General features: G+C 37.1%; 1 protein-coding gene across 2 annotated transcripts in view; it reads left to right on the forward strand.

Moving 5' to 3' along the window:
- Positions 1-23617, forward strand: part of USP24 (ubiquitin specific peptidase 24) — a 145530-nt gene that overhangs the window by 31668 nt on the left and 90245 nt on the right. Inside the window, exons 2-12 of one of the 2 annotated variants that reach the window (XM_030942132.1) lie at positions 2541-2703; positions 4465-4532; positions 8312-8455; positions 9152-9274; positions 14222-14257; positions 14877-14942; positions 16125-16190; positions 19002-19076; positions 19633-19791; positions 21282-21396; positions 21595-21698. In XM_030942132.1, the coding sequence (XP_030797992.1) occupies positions 2541-2703; positions 4465-4532; positions 8312-8455; positions 9152-9274; positions 14222-14257; positions 14877-14942; positions 16125-16190; positions 19002-19076; positions 19633-19791; positions 21282-21396; positions 21595-21698 (1119 nt within the window). Of the gene's footprint in view, positions 1-2537; positions 2704-4464; positions 4533-8311; positions 8456-9151; positions 9275-14221; positions 14258-14876; positions 14943-16124; positions 16191-19001; positions 19077-19632; positions 19792-21281; positions 21397-21594; positions 21699-23617 lie in introns of both variants that reach the window. The other variant, XM_010372705.2, reaches the window with a different exon arrangement.

Here is a 23617-nt window from a genome sequence, read left to right on the forward strand (position 1 = left end):
TATTTTGTAATTATATAGTAAGTTGTGAGGATATGTAGGTTTTCAAAAAAAAAAACCAAACAAACTAGTGTAGGTATTAGGCAATTTGGGGTCCAGTTTGCTTTATTACAAATTAGCACGGTGAGAACTGAAGGAACGTCTGGCAGTTACCCTATTAATCATTGAAGCTTTATATGGATTATTTTTACATTTCACAATATTTACTAAATACCTGCTTTATGCTAGGTACCAGCTTCTAGAGATACGAAGGTGGTCAAAAATAGATAGGGTCCATGCCCTTAAGCAGCTTGGTCTAGTGAGGGGCAAACATAAATCACAGCTAAATGTAAAATTACACCTGTGAGTAGTGCTGTGAAGGAGAGGTTGAGGATAATTAGGGTATATAATAACTGGAGGAATTTGTCTATTTTAGAAATTCTGGAAAGGCTTCCCGGAAAGAATTAAAGTTGTGTAGGAGTTAAGTCGGTTAAAGAGAACAGAAAGATGAGCTCAGGAATAGTGGCGTAAAGCAACCATTTATTGTTCCCATAGATTATGTGGGGAAGGGATTCAGACAGCAGTTTGTCTCTGCTCCATGATGCTGAGAACCTCAGCTGGGAGACTAAGGCTGGGGATGACTTGATGGCTGGAGGCTGGACTCATCTGAAGGCTCCTTCTCTGGCTTTCAGGGGCTGGTTGTCCGAGGAGACCTCAGTGAGACTGTTAGACAAGACAACCATACGGGCCCTCTGCATTTAGCGTGGGTTCCCCCAGGACATGGTGTCCACATTGTAGGAGGGAGTGTCCCGGGAGAGAGCCAGGAGAAAGCTGTATTGCCTTTCATGACCTAGGTTTAGACGTGTCTCTTTCTGCTGTATTCTATTCACCGAGGCATGCACCCACATGGTTCCACCCTGGTTCAGATCCAGGGGAAGTAAATGCCACTTTATGATGAAGAGAGACAAGGTTCTGGAAGAGTATGTGGGACCAGAAATGCTGCTGTGTCCTTTTGGGAAAATAGCCCAATACATGGAGCATTATGCCTGACAAGAAGCTAAATCCCAGAGACATGATCTGGAGTGCAGAAAGCTGGAGAGAGTGAGTTAGGGAATAGACCATTCAAGGCCTTGTAAAATATTTCAAACATGATTTAGGCTTATCTTAAGAACAAAGGGAAGCCATGAAGGTTTTAAGCTTAACATCAGATTAGTGCTTTATGAAGATCAGTATGAAGAGTAAATGTGTGTATGAGGCAGAGGGAGAACAGTTAGGAAGCTGGTGAAGTAATCTAGGCATAAACCAGGGCTAGGTGGTAACTGTGGAGATGGACAGGAGTAGAAGAATTGGAGAGAAATATATGAGGTCCAATCACCAGGTCCTGGGGATAGGGATGGGAGAACAAAGTGTTAAGAATGATCCCCTGGCTTCTGGCTATGCTGCTAGACGAATCTGGTGCCATTCACTGGGATGAGGAACACAAGAAGGGGACCAGGATTTACGGGGGAAGGATCATGAATTTGGTTTGGGGCAAACACTGAATTAGAGAAGATGTCAAGTAGGCAGTTGCATTTGTGGATCTGAAGCTCAGAGGAGAAGTCTAAGCTGGAGATAGAAATGTATGAGTCATCTGCAGGTAGGAGGTAATTGAGATTTGGAGTGTGGATATGGTCAACCAGGGTAATCAACAGGAACAAAAGAGAAGAGGGCTTAGCACTGGGGTTTGAGGAACTCAAATATTTGATGATTAGGAAGAGGAAAATGTACCAGAAGAGGAGACAGACTATAACAGCCAGACCCATGGGAGGAGAACAGAGAGTGTGCTGTTCTAGGAGGCAGGGAAGAGAAGCCAGCATTTCAAGAGGAGGGAATGGACAGAAGGTCAAATACTCCTGAGAGGTAAGGTTAGGACTGAGACATAATTGGATTTAATGAGATAAAGTTCATTGGTGGCCTTAGCAGTAGCCATTTTGGAGAATAGGGAATCTGGAATCCAGATTGGGGTGTTGTCAGGAATGAGTCCGTGGTGTGGAGATGAAAATGACAAATATAGATGCCTCTTTGAAGAATTTATCCCCTCAGTGAGAAAAGAGAGGTGAGGACGGGAGGGCTGTTGATGAAGGCAAGCATTTGATATTTTATGAGAAATGGACAGTTTTTTTTTTTGTTTGTTTTTTGTTTTAAGACAGACAGGGTCTCACTCTGTTGCCCAGGCTGGTCTTGAACTCCTGAGCTCAAGTGATCCTCCTGCCTCGGCCTCCCAAAATGCTAGGGTTACAGGCATGAGCACCGTGTCTGGCCTGGACAGTTCATTTTTAAAGAAAGAGATGAGGTCACCTTCTGAGAGAGCGAGTAGACATGCCAGAATGATAAAAGTTGAGAATATCTCAGATATTCTCAGATATTGGTGAAAGATGTGATTATAAGAAAAAAAGGTGGAATCCACGCTATTGATATTAATAGCTACCATTGATTAAGTATCTGCTCTGTGTTACATAGGAAGTTTTTAGAGTAATCACTAATTAGTTTATTTGCTTTTTATCATAATCCCTTTTCGTCAGAAGAATGATGAAAATGGAAACTGCTCAGGGGAAGGAATTGAATTCCCTACAACAAATTTATATGAGCTGGAAAGCCGTGTTTTGACTGATCATTGGTCCATCCCTTACAAGCGAGAAGAATCACTAGGCAAATGCCTGTTGGCATCTACCTACCTAGCAAGGCTTGGTAAGTTTTCAGACCTCAGAACACATGAGGACATTTGTTTCATAGAATGCCTGAGTTTAATCTTAGCTTTTGTTGTTGCCTAGCTGTGTGATATCAGACAGATCATTTTTCTCTTAGTCTTCGCTTATCTCCTGCAGAAGGAAAGCTTTGAACTAAATTGTTTCCTTCTACCTTCGATAGAGTATAAGATTATTTAAAATATAATTGAAAAACTTAATGGAAATTGAAATTAACTTTTTCCACAGAAGCTTGGAGCACTTTAAGCCTCAATTCAACAGCTTTTTTTCTTTTTCTTTTTTTTTTTTTTTTTTTTTTGAGACGGAGTCTCGCTGTGTCGCCCAGGCTGGAGTGCATTGGCACGATCTCGGCTCACTGCAAGCTCCGCCTCCCGGGTTCACGCCATTCTCCAGCCTCAGCCTCCGAGTAGCTGGGACTACAGGTGCCTGCCACCATGCCCGGCTAGTTTTTGTATTTTTAGTAGAGACGGGGTTTCACCATGTTAGCCAGGATGGTCTCGATCTCCTGACCTCGTGATCCACCCGCCTCGGCCTCCCAAAGTGCTGGGATTACAGGCTTGAGGCACCGCGCCTGGCCGCTTTTTTTCTTTTAAGAGAAGAAAGTAATATTTATTTAACACACTTGTGCTTATTAAGTGGCTGACATTGTTTTAAGCTTTATAAATATCAAGCTATTAAAATAATAAAATATGATTAGGTTGGAAGAGTGGGTGTCAATATGAACACCTGTACTAAAAAAGAGAAAATAACTTATTTTTCATATTGAAAATTCAGTTATGAAATGAATATGGCCACAATATGGTGTATTTCTGACTGGCTTCTCAGCAGTAGCATTTATTGAGTGCCTGTTAGGATCTAGGTACTATGCCGGCATTGGGTCTGAAAAAAAAGAAAGTATGTTTAGCAGTATTCCCAATGATAAGCAGAATCCATTATTGAGTTTAATAAAGAAATGTACTTTTTCCAAAAGATGATTTTACAGGGAATTCATTCATTCACTTAGCAAGTATTTATCTCTTACTATGTGAATTGTGCCAAACACAAATCTGTGTAACAGAGTTCATTGGTTTGTTTTAGGGAAGAAGAGTGACTTAGGCATTTATTGCAATTATTTGTGTGGTTTGTTTTTTTGTTGTTGTTGGTTTTTTATTTTTGATTTTTGAGACAGGGTTGCTCAGGCTGCAGTGCAATGGCATAGTCATGGCCCACTGCAGCCTCAACCTCCCAGGCTCAAGTGATCCTCCCACCTCAGCCTCCCAAGTAGCTGGGACAACAGGCAAGCACCTCTATGCCCAGCTTTTTATTTTCTGTAGGGATGGGGTTTCACTATGTTGCCCAGGCTGGTCTCAAACCCTTCGGCTCAAGTGATCCTCTTGCCTCAACCTCCCGAAGTTCTGGGATTAGAAAATATTTGTGTTTCTGTAGAACTTTTTAGGAAATACTAATGGCTAGTAAGTAGCTGCTGTTGGTGTTTTATTAGCTATTTAATCAGATCATTGAAGTTACTCTGACATGGAAATATAAGTTCAACCATTTCAGTTCAATTGGTATTTATTTAATCTAATGCTGTGGTTATTTCTCAGCCTTTCCTTCATCAAAGGTATATATTCTACTTTTAATAATTTCTTAAGAATTAAGATTCCTATGACATAGTTCCATGTGTATGAATTTAGAACAATGTGTATGATTTTTACAAACTACCAAAGAACTAAATAAAGTATATTATTTCATTCATTTTACTAAGGTCTTTCCGAGTCTGATGAGAATTGTAAAAGGTTTATGGATAGATGTATGCCTGAAGCATTTAAAAAGGTAAGAAAAACGTGCTGATGTGATATTTTGTGTGTGTTGGGGAGCGAGGGTGAAGGAAGAGAAACTTTTTGTTTTTAGTTTTTTATGTTTAAGACCAGTTTATGAATCTTGTTCAACTGAGGAATCTTTTAATATGAAAAACAGAGCTCTGAATTTGGGGCTTATAAATGATTTATCTCTTTTATATTGTCTGCATGTGTCTTTGGTTAAATATAACTTTTATTAATAGTAAATACTTCCTACTATTTAATTGCTAAAGAATAGATTAAGACTTAATTATACTAGGATATTGCACATATTAGTAAACAAAGACTTGTAGCACTTAGAACTAAGACAGTATATACTTATCAAAATATGAGCCGTTTTAAGTGTGTGAGACAGGAAAAGACCATTTAAACTACTGAAAGATTGACTAGGTGTTCTCACTGACAGAATAGTATGCATAAGGCACCATTTCTATTAGAGCCAGAGTGATACGCTTGCTTCCATTCAGGTCACATCTCTTAGAAAGCAATGTTTCTTAACAATAGGAATAGGAGATCACAAGAATTGTGTTTCTAAAAGCAGACTGAATCAGCCTCCCTTTTTAGTAGGTGAGTCTTGAATCCTCATTAGAGCAAGGACTGTGTCTGTTAACATACTGCCATTTCCCCCAGCATATAACTAAGTGCCTAGCTCATAGAAAGAGCTCAGAAAAGTTTCAATGAATGATTCTTTTGCTGGCTTAACTTCTGGATTTTGACGTCCATTTTTGTCCAATATGCAAATAAGTCCCCAGAACTACAGATGGGTAATGTTTGTGTTTATCTTAAGACCCAATAAGGCTGGGTGCGGTTGCTCACGCCTGTAATCCCAGCACTTTGGGAAGCCGAGGCAGGCAGATCACGAGGTTAGGAGTTTGAGACCAGCCTGGCCAACATAGTGAAACCCCATCTCTACTAAAAATGCAAAAAATTAGCTGGGCATGGTGGGTGGGCACCTATAATCCCGGCTACTCGGGAGGCTGAGGCAGGAGAATCTCTTGAACCCAGGAGGTGGAGGTTGCAGTGAGCTGAGATCACGCCATTGCACTCCAGCCCGCATGACAGTGCAAGACTCCGTCTCAAGAAAAAAAGAAGAAGAAAAAAAGACCCAGTAAAACAAACAGTTCATTTGCAAATAGTTATTCCCAGCTGCATTTTGGTAGACAGAACCTCCCTTGATTCAAGCCTTAAAAAATAATAAAATTAATTTTAGAAGCAAAAGTAGCTTCATTTTTTAAAAAATTGGAGAAATCTTTTCAAATTGCCATTTGGGCAAAGATTATATGAAATCAAGATTTACCTTCATTTTAGATTAGGTCATCTATCAGTTTGTAGTTTAAAATAATTTTAAGCTTTTAAGAATTATAGCAACTTTTAAAAAATCCAAAATTGTCTAGTCCAAGTGCTTCACACTATAATCCCAGCACTTTGGGAGGCCAAAAGCGGGAGGACATCTTGAGGTCAGGAGTTTAAGACCAGCCTGGGCAACATAGTGAGACCCCCCTGTCTCTACAAAATTAAAAAAAATTAGAAATAGCAAAATTGTTATATTATAACGTATTGAGACACATATCACAGTGGATACATAAACTTGGCAAGTGTATTCAGAGTTGTGGAAAAGGGCTTATTCAAGGTTGAGGATCTCCAGATCCAGAAATCCCTGTATCCAGTCCATTCACCAGCAAGTTGCATATTTGGAATATAATACTCTAACTCTGTACAGAGATACTTCAGAAAACTGTTTCGTCTCATGCCTTCAGCTGTTAGTAGCAGTGTAATAAATGGTCACATGGTTGGTCGTTTTTCTGTAAAACTATGAGTACAAAGGTATCCTGCCGTATGTTACTCAGTTCTGTTAAGGTAAAAATATTAAATTATCTTGCACTTTAGAGCTATTAAAAAGGTTCTCCTCCCCGTCAATTAGGCATACTTTCTTTTATTACATCAGAAGAGCTAGAGTTCTGTGTACCTTTAGGCTTGTCTGCCAGAAAACTCAGTAGGATTTGATATAATTGGTACTACTTCCCTAGCTGTGTTTCCTGGTTGGGTGACCATCCCTCTCCCCAATTCCCCAGGCTTTTCTCATGAGCTGCCGCACATTTTCTTTTATAAGTGAGGGTATAAATGATAGGTGATTACATGAATAAGGTGCCCAAAGGAGCTTTGTTGTCATTTCCACCTTCTTCACCTTTTACCTTCAGGCTAGCCTGGATTTTTTACTAGTATATTCAGGCAGAGAAGATAATTCAGGTTTGGCCATAGTGCATGGTTATTAGTGTGTGCATTTTCTCCACAAGGTACTGCCTCCCTTTCCCTGTCTCTTCTAGAATGTAGGCAGAATTGCATTTTCAAAGTGAAAAATGAACAAATGGAATGGCGCCAGAGGGATCGCTGCTTAATCCACATTTTTATTTTGTAGTCACTTGAAGCTTTTTAGTTGGTAATCTCTGCTTTGTTTTGCTTTATTATTTATTTTTTAACTAGAGGAGGAATATGTAGTCAGGCAAAAAAAATTCTGCAAAAAATAGTAACTCATTGGTTTACATAAAATCAGTCTTATGACTTTTGCTAATTTGAGCAAATAGTGTGGCTAATTAGTATTTAGAAAATCTGGAACTGAGGTTTTTCTCTGCAGCTATTACAGTTTGGGCTCTTCCAGCCTACTCTTTTTAAAGAGATCCTCAGTAAGGCCAAGATGAAATTTTTGTTACATAGTATTTTACCTTTGAAAAATCTTACAAAAACATGAAACCACCATACCAATTTAAGTGAAATCCTTTGCTTTTTCATTTCTTATTCTGGCATTTGTTCTACACTTCCCCAAAGACCAGAAGACTGAGAATTAGGGGCATCCAATTTCTCTACTTTTTAAGGAATCTAAGAAGGTATCTAATTATAAGATTTGTACCATTGTTTTATATTTGATGTTTATGTTTAAGAAACATAGCTACAAAGTAAACAGTTCAGTGTCTTAAAGCTTAGAGCTATTTTAGATTTGCTTAAACAGTTAAAAAATTAAATATTATTTTGTACATGCCAAAAAGGAAAATGTAAGCCAAATAAACTGTTAAGATATTTCTAAGACTTCTTTTTCACATTCTGAGCCCTGCTATCATCTAATCAACAGGTAGAAAAAAATTATCCTATTTCTGAGATGTTAAAAAATGTTAAAAAGATATGTATGGTAGAATCCATGCAATACAGCATTCATTTCTTAGGTTCCAGAAATATTAATATGGATAGCCAGCCATCAAGATATATTAATAATGCCTTACCATTTGTAAAATGTTTTCATGTTTGTGATATCTTTTAATCCTCATAGCATTTGTGTGAAGTGGGTAGGAATTGTGCCTCTTTAGAGATGAGAGAACTGAACCTTTGAGAACTCAGGTAAATTTGTTCAAGGTCACACAGCTAGAAAACAGTAATACTGGAATTGATCTCAGATTTTTACCTTGCCCTGTACCACTTGACCTCCCCTCGTAATTATGAAAAGTAGAGAACCAAATAAAATTTTTATTTTAAACCAAGTGCTTTAATGCAAGAGAATTAAAATTCAAAAGCAAAACTCTATATTGACTTTGAAATAAATGGGCAAGTAGATGAACTACAGCTATGGGTGTTTTAAAAGCCAATCATCTGCATAAAAAAGCATTTTCATCACAATCTCTCAGTTATTTGAGATGGACCTGATAAACTGTAGATTTATTTTCTTTTTTCAAGTTAGACTCTAGACTGCCCTGTATGTTTTTATAGCTCCTGACATCAAGTGCTGTTCACAAGTGGGGTACTGAAATTCATGAAGGAATTTACAACATGTTGATGCTGCTAATAGAGCTGGTTGCAGAGAGAATAAAACAAGATCCAATTCCCATTGGTCTCCTGGGTGTGCTTACAATGGTATAGTATCTCTAAAATTAAGTACTTTATGTTTTGATTTTGTTTAAAATACTTGCTGTTCTCTGACTTATAATTAGTAATGAGTGATAATGATTTTATCATTAAGGATATGCTGTTAGGATCCTTTGTCTTTATTTTAAAAGCAGAGCAACCATCTTGTGTTCTCAGTTTGAAAGAAGTACTTTTCTAATTTCAATGGGTTTTTCGACTTATAGAATGATTAAATGCCTTTCTCTTACCTCTCCCTGATTATTCATGTCTTGAGTACTTTTATATGGAGTTTTCATGTAGATGTAGTTTGGTTTCTGGCCTTTTCCCCCAACAGGTAACAGTAGCTGCATGAAGAAGGGACCCCCATATTTTCCCCTCCTGACTTCTGCCTTCGGTGCCTCTGTTGCTCATCTCATCCCCAGTAGCCCTAGCACACCTGGGGCATTGGCGTCACACTGCCTTGAGTCAGACCTCTCATCCTGTTACCTCCTCCTCTTCCTTCACAGTGAACACTGAACAGGACAGGAGAATAGCACATTAATTCTTAGCGCCTCTGCTCTAGCTAAGGCGTATGCTTTTGGTGTATTCTTGAAAGATTCCATTAATGAGGGGAGTCCAAGGCTATATTTTCATCTTCTTTTCTAATGCTAATATGTGTTGCTATAGAAATAGATAATAATGTTTCTCTGTTCTCTTTGAATCTAGGCTTTCAATCCTGATAATGAATACCATTTTAAGAACAGAATGAAAGTGTCTCAAAGGAATTGGGCAGAAGTGTTTGGAGAGGGAAGTATGTTTGCTGTTTCACCTGTATCGACTTTCCAAAAGGTAAACATAGTTTAGTTTCATCTGTTTTTAGAAAAATGTGTTGAAAAAGATTATTTTCTGTGCTATAAAAAAGACAATTTACATGGGAGGATTAAAACAATCTGAAAAATGACAAATATCCCATCTGGCTCATAAATTTTTTTCTTTTCAGATAGCACATAATTTTTCCATAGCTGTTAACTAATATCATGAAGAATTTTATAGGTTTGAAATGATGTTTAGTAAAATGAGAAATGTCTTTAGTGTCGTATATTAGATTATCAGAACCCCAGTTTAATTGGTGTTCCAGTTTCTTAGAGTTGAGAGACTAGAACATTTAAAATGATTAGTTGTACCTAGAAAAAATAATCTAGTAGTTAATCTCATATATAATTTTCTTTTGAACTTCATACGCATTAAAACTTGCTTTTTCAGGCCTGGAACCAATATATTGTATATCAAAAGACTACAGTCTGCCAATAAGAGTATACTCACAAGAAGTACATAATCTAAACAATCCTCTGGTTAAAACACTGTTTGGTTTCAGAAACGGTTGAAAGAAGTTGAGTTTAATCAATAGAAAACTTGTTCATTGCTTTAGTGGAAGCAGAGGTTTAGGTCAACAATCATTTATTTAACATTTACTATATGTCTGGCATTATTCTAAGTTTGAGATGTTAAACATAAGTACACAGTCCTATCTTTTAATATAAAGAGTAATAAGATGTGATTACTAGCTTGTAGCATAGTGGAGGAAATACGAAAAGAAAACAATGACAGCATGATAAACAGTAGGTGGAATTATAATAATATGTACTGTGCACAGAATCCAGGGGAAGGAGTAGTTATTGCCACCTTGGGAAGTCAGACAGTTCCCCAGAGAGGAGGAAAAAGCTGAGCGGCAAGGGCAGTGAATATGTACTTTGGAATTTAATCCTCACAGCGGCTCTTTGAGTTGGGTACTATTTTTACCCCCATTTCATAGGTGAGAACTGAAATAGACAGAAGTGAAGTACTTGCCCAAGTCCACATACCTAGTTGCAGGGAGAACCCATGCAGGCAGCTAGTTTGTGTTCTTTAACCATATGCAGTACTGCCTCCCCAAATGCTAAACTCTTCTCTTCATATGCGTTGTGAAGATCAAGTGACAAATATACATAGAAATAATGAACATGGTGGCTCACTGTAGTGAGCACTCAGCAGATATTCATTCTCTTTTTTCACTGTACGTATGCATCTGCTGAGACCCAGAAAAGTACAGTCTTTGTGTTTCATCTCATTACCACAAAGGAATTCTCTCTCCTCTGGATCCCCTCTCCTCTTGCCTTCTCAAGCATATTCCTCTTTCAGCTTTCTATTATTTCTTTGGTATCCTCGATCTTTCCCTCATTTTTGGGATTGTTACCCTTGTATGCAACATGATCTAGTACTTCTCATCTTTAAATATTCTGCCTTTAATATCATATCCCTCTGTAGTTTGAGCATGGTCCTCTGCTCCCCTTCCCAACCAGACCTGAAGATTCCATGTCCTCCCTCTCAGTTATTCTTTCAGTGGTTATTCTAAAATTTTAACTTAATAAACAAAATCTAAATTTCACTAGTATCTTTCTCCTCCTTGAGCGGTACATAAAGACCTTATAACGTTGCATGTGCTCACTCCCCTCTTAGATGATTCATTACCTCTTTATCTCACTTGTGCATTGTCCTAGTCCCCTCCTATCATTTTTTACCCGGTAAAGTCGATAGTGCATTCTATAAAGAATCCTTTAGTAAGGTTCTGTTTGTGGATAAGTCTTGGTTTTTGATGACCTGAACTTTACTTTATTTCCCATTCCTTGAAGTGTGTATTTTCACTGGGTTCAAAAGTCTAGATGATATTTCTTTTCTCTCAGAATATTAAAATGCCATTTCACTGTCTTGTGGCTTTGATTATTGCTGTGGAGAAGTTGGCTGTTGATCTGACTGGTTTTTTATTGGAAGTCTGGCTTTCTTCCATGGCTGTATTTTGAAATCTTTTCTTTCTCTTTGATGTTTGTAAATTTGACTCTAATGTGATTAACCATGGTATTCTTTTTATTTATTTTGCTTCAGATTCATTGGGCTTCTGAATCTAGGGTTAATGTCTATGTCAATTCTGGAAATTTCTCAGCCTTTGTCTTTTAAAATATTCCCTCTTCCCCATTAGTCTCTCTTCTTCTGAAACTTGATTGGATACATGTTAGACTGAGTGGTTCTGTCCTTCATGTCCCTTAACTCCTTTTCACACTGGTTCTGTCCTTCATGTCCCTTAACTCCTTTTCACATTTTCCATCTTTTTGTCTCCTTGTGTTGCAATTGTGCTTTTTTCCAGATCTGTAGCAGTACAGTTCACTGATTTTTTTTTTATTTGTATCTAATCTGCTGTTTAACTTGTTTAAGTCTTTAATTTCAGTTACTGAATTTTTCATTTATATAAATTTTGTTTGTTTTTGACTCCGTTTAATTTTGTATTGTCTCATGTTCTTAACTCATATTTTCAATCCCTAATTTGTTTAATACTTTATATTCTGTGTCTGATATCTACTTTACTCACTTGCTTTGTGTATGTATGTAGGTGTGTAGAAATGTACTTATACTTATTTGTTTGTTCATTTTTCTATGAACTCGTGTTTCTTTGCATTTAATCTAGGAGTGGGCAGTTTGAGGCCTAAGTTGAAAGTTCTTTCTTCCAAAAAGGATTTACTTTTACTTCTTCTGGGTTCCTGGAAGCACTACATTTTGTGACCTTTTTAGAATAAATTATCAGCTTAGGGTTTTTCAGACCATAACGTCAGTGTGAATTTGAGCAGTAAAGCCATATGAGGGCAATCCTGCGGTTATGAATTCTTGGAGAATTTTTTTTCTCTTTTTAGGCATCCTTATTTTCTCTTTCCACAGGTAAATCTATATCAGTTCATCTGGCACCAAGGATGTAGCCCTTTAGTTCCAGCTTTATGTTACAGTACCCTCTGAGTCACCCTGTACCACCTGGGATTGGTGTCCTTTTTCTCCTGCAAATGGAAGCTCACAGTCACCAGGGCTCTGCACTGCCTGTGGGTGAAGCTGGCTTCAGAGCCTTCCTGCCTGCCTCACAGGATTCCTAATTTCTCTTTGTTTTAAGCTTCTGAGCTTTTTTCTTTTTTTTGTCAACTCAGCTGTATGTGTTAAAATATTGTATGTTTTTATCCAGTAGTAGTATTTTTAGTTGGAGAGCCATTTAGGATACCTACATAGAAGTGTACTAAATTTTCAGGGCATTCCATTCTGCCTTCATCCACCATCTACTGAAATCATTCTCATTAAGGCACCAACACCTCTCCATGTTTCCAGATTGGAAAGAAATGTCCCTTGACCCCATCAACAGCACTGGTCCCAGTTGTTCTCTTCTTGGAGATGTTTCTTGCTTGGCTTTCAGGATACTATAGTGCCTTGTGTTTCTGCTTGCCCCCAAGCCATGTTTCCTCTGTTGACTCCTTCACCTCTATCCAGTTTTCTTCAGTGCTTCCTCTCTTTATTCACTATACTTTCTCTAATGAATTTAAATGTCATATTTATGCCGATGGGCCTCCAATTTATATCTCTGTGGCCCAAACCTCTTCTCTGAGTATACCAGACTTGAAGAGTCAGTTATCTCCTTTTGGTTGCCATACAGAGTTCTCAAACTTTGTGTCTGAAATGGAATTTCATTTTGCCTCTCCACCTTTATTCTCCTTTTTAGTAAATAACATCATCATCTATCTAGATGCTCAAGCCAGAAGCATAGGAGTCGGCCAGGATTCATTCCTTGAATAAAGAATAACCAAACCATAAACAAGTCCTTTGATTTAATCTCTAATATGTCTCCATTTGACCTCTCTCTCCCACTTCTGCTGCCATCCTTCTCCACACACAACTGTGGACTCCCTAGACACTGCACTGGCCTTCTAACTGGTTGTGTCTGACTATGTCTCATTCTCCCATTCATCCATTCCATTCCATTCTCCATAGAACTGCAAGCATGACCTTAAAATATAAAACACTCTTTTGCTGAAAACACTTCTGTTGCTTTCTTTCTAATCATGGTCTGTAAGTGTCTCCATGATCTACATTCTTTGCCTCTCTGTACAACCTCATCTCTGTCACTCCTGGCTCACCGTGTCGCAGCTGGGAGAGTTTTTAAACACAGCAGACTCTTTTCTGCCATTCCCAATCAGGACCTTTACCATTTTAGCCTCACTGCCTGGATTGTTCTTTAAACAGCTACATCTGTCTCATCCTTTAAAGATTATGTATTCAGAGAAGTCTTTCATGACCACCACCCCAAGAAGAGGAAGCTCTTGTTTTTCTTTTGAGGCCTTTTTGTTTTTCCTTTCGTGGGACTTAGCACAATCTGAATTATCTTCTGTATATGATACTCTACTTGGTTTTGTTGACTCTGCTAGAATGAGCTTCGTAAAAGCAGGTACAACATCTCTTCGTAGTCACTGTTCTGTGTCTAGTCCCTAGAACAGTGAATGCTCAAAAAAGAAAAGAAGAAAAGGAGGAGAAAATAGAGCTTGCTTAAGAGCATTAATTAATTATCTAACTGGGACTAAAACTTTTAATCTCTGCTGATTTACTGCTTTTTATGTTAATAATTAAGTTTTCATTTCTAAAATAAAACTTTTTTAAAGAATTTAACTCAAGTTATCCTGTATGTTGGAGAGCTGAAACAACTGATCTCAGCTATCCAAAAATGCATAGATGTTCCACATTGTGGCAATTCCATCAAAATACAGACTTATAGACTCCCAGAATTATATACAGTAATGTTAAAGACATATTAGGAAGCATTTGGGAAAAAACTTTGGAAATCGTTTCCAAACTTTTATAATTTTTCCTCTAACTTTTCACTTAGGATAAAATAAATGTAAGGGTTAATGGGGAAACTTTTATATTGCCATCTCAATTTTTTTTTTTCTTTTCTCATAGGAGCCTCATGGATGGGTTGTGGATTTGGTAAATAAGGTATATGACTTTTGTTAATATTGTCATGTGGTATATTTTCAGTTTTCTAATGAGATGTCCTAGAGTTTGGTATGTAAAGCAAATGGCAGCTGCAGAGAATAATAAAAATGCTTTAAGGAGTGGATTTCATATTTTCTTCCTTTTTTTGTATGTACAATATTAGCAGGTAAACATCAGCTTTTGGACTTAGTACTATCTGCAGTATGCCACAGGAGCAGTAGAAGGATCGATGCAAGGCTTCTCTCAAGACCAATGTTACAGAGCACAGTGATAACGTAGAATGTTAGCTTTAGTTCCTTGCTTAAATTATTAATATATAACATTTTAAAATTAATTTGTGTAGTATAATACGATGACTGCAGTCAATAATTACTTAATTGTATATTTTTAAATAACTTAAAGAATGTAATTGGATTGTTTGTAACTCAAAGGATAAACGCTTGAGGGGATGGATACCCCGTTCTCCATGATGTGCTTATGTCACATCGCATGCCTGTATCAAAACATCTCATGTGCCCCATAAACATATACACCTACTATGTGCTGATATAAATTTTTCAAAATAAAACAATTAAAGGGAAAAATAAACTAAATTAATGTGTGCCTTTTTTCTTCTCAGTTTGGAGAATTAGGTGGATTTGCAGCAATCCAAGCCAAGCTCCATTCAGAAGATATAGAACTTGGGGTAAGTTAAACCACTGTCTGTGCCCAGTGTGGAAGTTCATTTCATTTGAGTTGGTATACAGCCAGAGGACACGGTCTGGACATGCAAAGTTAAATGTCAAATTCAAGGTTTTCATCTTTAGAGGAGCAGATTCCACAGTCCTGATAACCAAAGAAATGTTTACTCCTAATTATAATCAAATTGCCATGTAGAGTGTTTTTCCTCACTATTTTTTCTTTACCTATGGAGTTTTTCTCTTAATTTGTAATGGTTACATGAAGTTATCTTGCTGTTTAAAGTTGGTTGCTATATATGGCAAGTATATATATGCATAACAATTTTATGGCTCAGTTAAATGATTATATAAAATCAGAATTTACTTCATAGACTCAGGCACAAATAAAAATACTTTAACAGAGTTGTTTAGTAAGCTTTTTGGTGTTACAAAAACTCTTAGATAACAAATGGCTGTAACATGGGAGCTTAGAATCATCAGGTACAGTGTTCGTATCAACTTCATTTTCTCAAAACATAACCTCATAGTAAGGGGAATAACTAATCTTTAATTTTTCAGATACTGTTGACCTGTTTGTTGCTGAGAGCACTTTATTCTTTTCTATAATTAATAATTCAATTAAAAACTATTACATACTTGGCATAAATAAGACACTGCGCTATCTGCTATAATTTGATAAATACAGAAAATAATGTGTTAAAATCACATACCCAAGTGTTACAGATTGTGCCTACAGTTGCAGTTATTTCTGTGAAACCATGACTAATTGATTCCTATTGGTCCCTCTCTGGGTGAAGGAAATAGCAATGGTCAAGGAGAGAGACTGATGGTGTAGTGATGTATTGACTCTTCCTTGCCATCTAGTGTTTATCCTAAAGATCAGATGTCTGCCAGATCAGAGACACTGATGCAGAAGCCTCCTCTTGCTTCCCTGGAAGTTAATTAGGTTGTTGAACTGTCCTTGTGATCCCCATTGAATAGATCAAGTATGTTGGAAATGACTTTATTGGATTGACATCTTTATATCAATTCTTTCTATCCAGGAGTTTAGTTTCTCTAGTCTTATTCATGACTTGATCAAATCACTATTCAAACTTTTTTCTGATATATGAAAAGAGATTTGTTTAATTTTGACAGGAAAAAAAATCTTCTCAAATGTATTTCTAATCTTCACTGTCTTTTTCCAGGCTGTCTCAGCACTGATTCAACCCTTGGGAGTGTGTGCAGAGTACCTCAATTCCTCCGTGGTACAGGTAAGATTAAACCATTTCACGTTACTTCTTATGATTGAAGACATGCAAACTCTAATAACTTCTTTTTATCAGGTTATTCAGAATGGTCTTTAATCCAGAGTAACTCCTTTTTTCACATTAGCTGTCCTTTTAATAAAAATGCCATCAGATAATAAAAATTGTTGAATAATTTGAAGTATAGGAGACCTAACATTTGAGAAGGCTATTTACCTTTTCAGTTTTTCATTTTATAAAATACAATTTTCATTTATTTTTCATTTTATTATCTGTAAAGTAGGCAGCATATCCTTATTTGCTTCACAGGATTATTTAAGGATTTAATGCCATTATGTATTGAATCAGATTAGTATTTATGTATTAAATCAACTAGGCTCACTTACTGGCTCAGTCGCTCACTTCTGAATATCAGCTTAACAGCACATCTTGTCTGATTTCCTGCCTCTGTAGGATTGTAAGTCAGCAGGTCATAGAACAGTCAAAGTTGTGAGTGTTCAGTTTTCTAATGCTAAAAGCCTATTCTACTACCTTGTTTCCTTCATTTCAATTAACAAGTTTTACCCAGCAAAATGTCACGTTGAAATACTTCTATTTATTTATTTATTTTTATAAATAAGTCTGTGGACCCTAAACTTTTATAGAGCTTTTACAAAATCACTGTAAATGGTTTTGAAAGCATGGTGTCCTTCTGGAGCGGTGTTTTTAAATGCGCTGTTCCTTCTTTCCAACATCACATTTACTTAGGGCTGCTTTAATAAGGGAGATAGGATTTTTTTTTAGTAGGTTCTGGAAATTTCTGTTATTTCTTTTTTTTTTTTTTTTTTTTTTAAGACAGAGTCTCGCTCTGTCGCCCAGTCTGGAGTGCAGTGGTGTGATCTCACCTCATTGCAACCTCCACCTCCTGGGTTCAAGCGATTCTCCTGCCTCAACCTCCCGAGTAGCTGGGACTACATGCGTGTGCCACCACGCCCGGCTAATTTTTGTATTTTTAGTAGAGATGGGGTTTCACTGTACTGGCCAGGCTGGTCTCAAACTCCTGACCTTGTGATCCACCCTCTTTGGCCTCCCCAAAGTGCCAGGATTACAGGCGTGAGCCACCGTGCCTGACCAATCTCTGTTATTTCTAAATGTTAAATGCTTTCTTTAGATGTCAAGGTAATCCTGCAAGAGTTTTAGGTGAAATAGGATGGCTGTTTACATATTTCTCCATTCTGCGTATTAAGCTCTTTAGAAACAGCTAATGTTCCTTCAGTTTATTAAGCATATAATCATTAATTTCATAGTTGAAACATGAAGACATAAAGAGATAAAGTGATTGGACTTTTTAATATTTTAATAATAAACATTAATAATTTAATAATCAGGGTCAGGATTGGGTTTTAAATGTGTGCTCTTTACTCATGCCTTGCTCTGTGGAAGGGAATTTAGCATAAATACCCCAGCTGCTAACATTAAGGTCTTTAGAAATTCCAGATTTACTATATAAACAGAGTGTACTTTAAAAAGAACAAGAAGTGTATGAATTCCCAACCAAGCACATCTGACTTCATCTTTATTTTAATTATATCAAACCATCCAAAATTAAATTTCAGCAATAAATTCATACAATACATGTTACTTACATAACAGTTGTCTCTACCACTTGCTACTTGTATGACTTCAGAAGACTCTTACTTAACTTGTGTGCCTCAATTTCCTAATTTGTAGAATGGCCATAATAGTAATAACTATCTCAAGAGTTGCAGTAAGGATTAAACAGCACATGCTGAAAAGAACACTATGACTCTCTTAACTGTAACAGCTCTCTCTCCTTCCTATACAATTGGCATTAAGTGTAAATGAAGAAATTCTATCTGGATAAATGCCTGATGTCATTTTAGCTCATTGCTAATGTATTCTTGGGTTTGACAGCCAAATATTGTTTAGCTCTTTCTTCATCAGCTAAGTTTTAAATATTTTCTTTCTTAGATGGAAGTGGTAATTTGGATGTATTAATTGCTAATACTTTACCATTCTCACATACTCTTTAGTTAGTTTTCTGGTTGTGTTACCATTCTGGAGCAGTGTATTGTATGAATCTCATCTATAGGCCTCATTCACATCAGTAAGCAAAAGTCGTTCATATGACAGCATATTTTCCATGGTCTGTGTTTATATTCTTTTTTTTTTTTTTTTTTTTGAGACGGAGTCTTGCTCTGTTGTCCAGGCTGGAGTGCAGTGGCCGGATCTCGGCTCACTGCAAACTCCGCCTCCCGGGTTTACGCCATTCTCCTGCCTCAGCCTCCCGAGTAGCTGGGACTACAGGCGCCTGCCACCTCGCCCGGCTAGTTTTTTTGTATTTTTTTTTAGTAGAGACGGGGTTTCACTATGTTGGCCAGGATGGTCTCGATCTCCTGACCTCGTGATCTGCCCTTCTCGGCCTCCCAAAGTGCTGGGATTACAGGCTTGAGCCACCGCGCCCGGCCATATTCATTTTTAAAAATCAAACACAAAATATTTATTATAAAAACAATTCATGCTCAATGTTTTAAAAGTTAGACTGTGTGTCTTGAGTCACTCTTCAAAATTACCTTTATAAGATGGTAATGACAGAAATTGTACTTACATTGAAGAAACTGAGGCACCTAAGATTAAGCAGAATCAGTTAAGGGTTTATTTGGCAGTATTAGCTAGTCAGTAGCTGCTCTGATATGAAAATTTTTATCTTTTCATTGCACCCTCTCCTTTGCGAATTGTAGATGAAGAAGTATTTTCCTCTCTACTTTTGGGACAGCTTCGGGAGTTCTTAATAACTGTAACATTTTATTTCTACAGCCCATGCTAGACCCAGTCATTCTTACTACAATCCAGGATGTACGGAGCGTAGAAGAGAAAGACCTCAAAGACAAGGTAAACGCTCTCTCCAGCCAGATACGCCCTAGTGCCAGTTAGTTCACAGAAGCAGAGCCAGGACTTGGCAGGGTTCACACGCTTTGGATTCTGGTCACATGCATTCACATTGAATTAACTTTACATTTCCTAATTAAAAAGTACTGTTTTTGAAGCACCGTTGGTTGTTGTTGCCTCAGTCAGTAGAGTTAATACAGTGAGTAAGTTATACCATTCAGAATTTTACTAACATGATTTTGATGGTATCACAATTGGCATAGAGGAAACTTTAAAATAATAGTGTTAAAACTTACCCAGAGTTGTTTAAAGCAATTTTACCATTTAAATTTAACATGATTTATTTTGTCTAGCCTAAATTTTTCACAGGACCATTCCCTTTCCTTTACTGCTCACCTATATGCTGTTTTGTTTCTAAGCAAAATGAAGTTAATTGGCTTTGTGAAATATCAGATACTGCCAGACCATTGTTACCCAATATTCTTGTGTGTGTTATAAGAATTGGGATCAAAATGTTTTTACAGTTCCTTTTTTATTTTTTGTTTTTATTCAATAAAAGAGATTGGTTAGCATCCCTGAGCTCTTGTCTGCCATTAAGTTACTTTGCATGCGCTTCCAACCGGATCTGGTGACAATTGTGGATGACCTTCGACTAGATATTCTACTGCGCATGCTGAAATCACCACATTTCAGTGCTAAGATGAATTCTCTCAAAGAAGTAAGTTTTGCATTTGATTCTACAAGACTTAATGTGCAGATACTAAGGCCTACCAAAATGTATGTTTATTACTATAAAAATGTTGGGAAATATGAATAATTTATTGTAATCATATAAAAAAGAGGTAACAATTCTGTATAAAACATTGTATATCATTGTTAGTAAAGACATCTTCTGTGTTACTTTCAAAATTTATGTCTGAAATATTTAAAATATGTAGTGTTTTTGTGAAATTTCCTAGAATATAATCCCTTAGAATGTACAGTTTGAGACTTTTGCTCTAAGGGTACAGTTCATTTTGTTTTATTTCAGATGTAAGTTTACTTCAATCTTCTAACTGGGGTTGGGACAAAAACAAAATGACTGCAACAGTGTTGGTCGAAGCAAAATGATGGAAATAATTTTCTGTAGCTTTCTGAACTTGCTATCATATCCACAGAAACAGCACAGTTGGTTTTGGTGTGTGACATATAGATCCAGTGCAGTTCAGTTATAATTCAGTTATTTTTCCTTCAGTTTTGTATTGGTTAGGATTCTTGGCTACCAGTGAAAGAAACTCATCTTGAACCATTTTAGGCCAAAAGAGGAGTTTATTGAAAAGAGGCTGGGTTATTTCACATGAATGAAGGGTTTACTAGCCAGACCAAGAAAGGGTGGGCACATGTGGGCAACAGAACAACTAGAATTTGCAACCTGACCACGGTCAGGACTCTGTCCAAGTCTCGTGCCTGCTTTTCATAGTATGTTGGCTTTGCTCCCTCTCTACCTGCATTTAGCATTTTTCATGTGGTAGAGATCAAGACAATGAATAGATCCCATGTTTCACATCCTGCGGTTCCCATCACCAGAGAGGGACTGACTTTCTGTATATGAAGTGTCTTCTTGACACTTCTTTATACTTTCCACATATAAAATTTGGAGGGAGTGCCTGGTTGAGGTTTGGGTTAGATGTTCATCCCTGAGCCAATTAGCTGTGGTCCAGGGAATGAGAGCTGTAAGAATGACTCCATATTCCTTTTTTTTTTTTTTTTTTAAGATGGAGTGGTGCTGTGTCACCCAGGCTGGAGTTCAGTGGCACAATCTCGGACCACTACAACCTCCGCCTCACAAGTTCAAGCAATTCTCCTGCCTTAACCTCCTGAGTATCTGGGATTACAGGCACCCACCACTCTGCCCAGCTAATTGTTTGTATTTTTAGTAGAGACGGGGTTTCTCCATGTTGGCCAGGCTGGTCTGAAACTCCTGACCGCAAGTGATCCGCCCACCTTGGCCTCCCAAATTGCTGGGATTACAGGCATGAGCCACCGTACCTGGCCCTCCATGTTTTTTTTAAAGGGACATCACAAATGGTAGTCTGTTAACTTCTTATAACTGGCCTTTGATACGTTTTGGCTAGTTATCAAAGCACATTGTAACATTGTAAAAATTATATACATATGAATATTTGATAATGTATATTAGACTCAGTCACAATAATCTTATCTTTTTAGGTAACCAAACTAATAGAAGATAGCACTTTATCCAAATCTGTGAAGAATGCTATAGATACGGACAGATTATTAGATTGGCTAGTTGAAAACTCAGTTCTGTCAATTGCACTAGAAGGTAAGTTGCTTTCAAAAAAATTAAAATTACCTAACAATTTAAATAATATATCTTTGTATTAAAAAGTGTACAAAATTGTTGCTTTGACTGTATTAGCCTTTAAATGATCTTATAGCAAGTTATTATTTTGAATTAATAGAATTGTATTTAGAGAGTCAGTGTTCACTATATCTGACTTTCTCATGTTTCTTCAATTAGGCAACATAGACCAAGCACAATACTGTGACCGTATAAAGGGAATTATTGAACTCTTGGGTAGTAAATTGTCATTAGATGAGCTCACTAAAATTTGGAAGATACAGGTAGGTGGATCAGAATTATTTTTGCCTTTGCCTAACGTTTTTGGACTACAGGAGAGGGAGAAGGGTGGTGAGTGAGCAGGGAAACGGAACCTTTATCTTGCTTTAAACAGAGCAGCTGTACCTAACCCACTTTACAGTTTCAGGTTTTTATTAAGATTGTATGTGTAAATCCACTTGCCACAAGAAGTTTCAAACTGCTGATCTAGTCTGGTCTTCTCATTTTTTATATTAAAAAATTTTTTAAATTAAAATGTTAAAATTTAAAAAATTTTTTTTAATTACTTTTTTTTAGATTAAAAAATGAGAAGGTTATATAGCAGTTAGTGACAGAGCTAGGAATAGGTGTGTGCCTTTATCAATGTAGTATTCTTTTCATTATATTATTTTCATTAATAATTTTTTCCCATTTAGTCCCTATTAAATAAAGATGATAGATGAGTTTGTAGATCTCATCTTACTAGGACTGTCAAGAGGTGTGACAGAATCCAACATAGTCTTCAATTTCTCTTTTCTTCACTTTGGTCATAGTCCATTTTACTGGTTTTCCTAACTTTCCTGGCATTCCTCCTTGAGTCCCCTTTACTAACTTATTCTCTTCTACTTTGACTTTATTTGGTTTTTTCAAGCCTTAGTTCTTAGCCCCTTTCTCACTGTATTCATAAGTCAATTGCAGGCACTCCCGTGACTTTGACTACATTTGTATGCTGTTTACTCTATGAATTATATCTCTAATTCAGATCTCTTCTTGGAGCTCCTGTGCAATATATCTAAATATGTAACACACATTCCCATGTGTAGTGCGTTGGCATCTCAAATTCATTGTTTCCAAACCTAGTCATTCTCCAGTCTGTTTCTTAATGGTATTATTCTTTATCTAGTTGGGAAGCCAGAGAAAAACCTGCAGCACTTTTTGACTGTATCAACTTAGTCACCGTATCAGTCAGAATCTAGTCAGGAAGTAGAAATTGTGCTAGGTATATCAAACAAAGGGAATTGATTACAGGGGATTGTTTACAAAGGTGTTCCTAAGTAAGGTAGAGGAACAAAAAAGGAGAATGTTGGAGAAGCAAAAAGAAAGAAGGGGTATTAAGTTCACAGAAATGAAGCTGCTCTTGGAGGTGCTTTTACTTGAAGTGCTGGAACTGTCAGAGAGGTGCTACCGCCACCAAGGTTTCCAGAGTCCCTTGCTACCACAGCCAGCATCTATATCCACTCTGAGCCTAAGCCAGACGTACTTCATCCTGCCACTCATCTCCCAGCGCTGCTTCTCATTGGCAGAACATAACAGGAAGTTAGCTGGCAGAGGAGTTTGGGAAATGTAGTTGGCAGGCTCCCAGCCCAGCATTACAGAGCCGACTGTAAAAAGTCAGGTGCAGGAGTAAAAGAAAACAGTCCTGAGTCCCAAGATACTACTTCCCATGTCTTGACCTTGGTGGAATACACTCATATAATTTTGTTCTGCGAATATAAATTTTAAATCCACATAAGGTTGAAGATTTAGGTTGACAATTAGAGACCATGATTTATATATTGTATATTCCTGCTACATTCAATGAATGACTCTATGTGCCTAGTATATATTGAGAAAATTCTTAAGAAATTGAATCTAAGAATGTCCTCTTTCCTTTCAAGTCTCTCACACGATGAACAGTGAGACACAACAGTGACATAATTGAGGTTATAAAGTGAATTTAAACCTTAAGGTTGACAGTAGGGTCTATAGCTCTGTAGCAAAGACTTACTGCTAATGGGATAAATAAACATTAATTGAAATCACAAAATATCTATGAGTAAAATAAGAAATGAGGCAGGTAATACACTCAATTGGAACCTTCAGTATCATTTATAAAATGCCAAAAGTGAGTACATTTGTTTTATAATTCAATCTGTTTAAATATTTTAGCAGTTGAAAATATTGT

Source organism: Rhinopithecus roxellana, chromosome 12 (genome assembly GCF_007565055.1).
Source record: "Rhinopithecus roxellana isolate Shanxi Qingling chromosome 12, ASM756505v1, whole genome shotgun sequence".
In the NCBI taxonomy this organism is placed as follows: Eukaryota; Metazoa; Chordata; class Mammalia; order Primates; family Cercopithecidae; genus Rhinopithecus; species Rhinopithecus roxellana.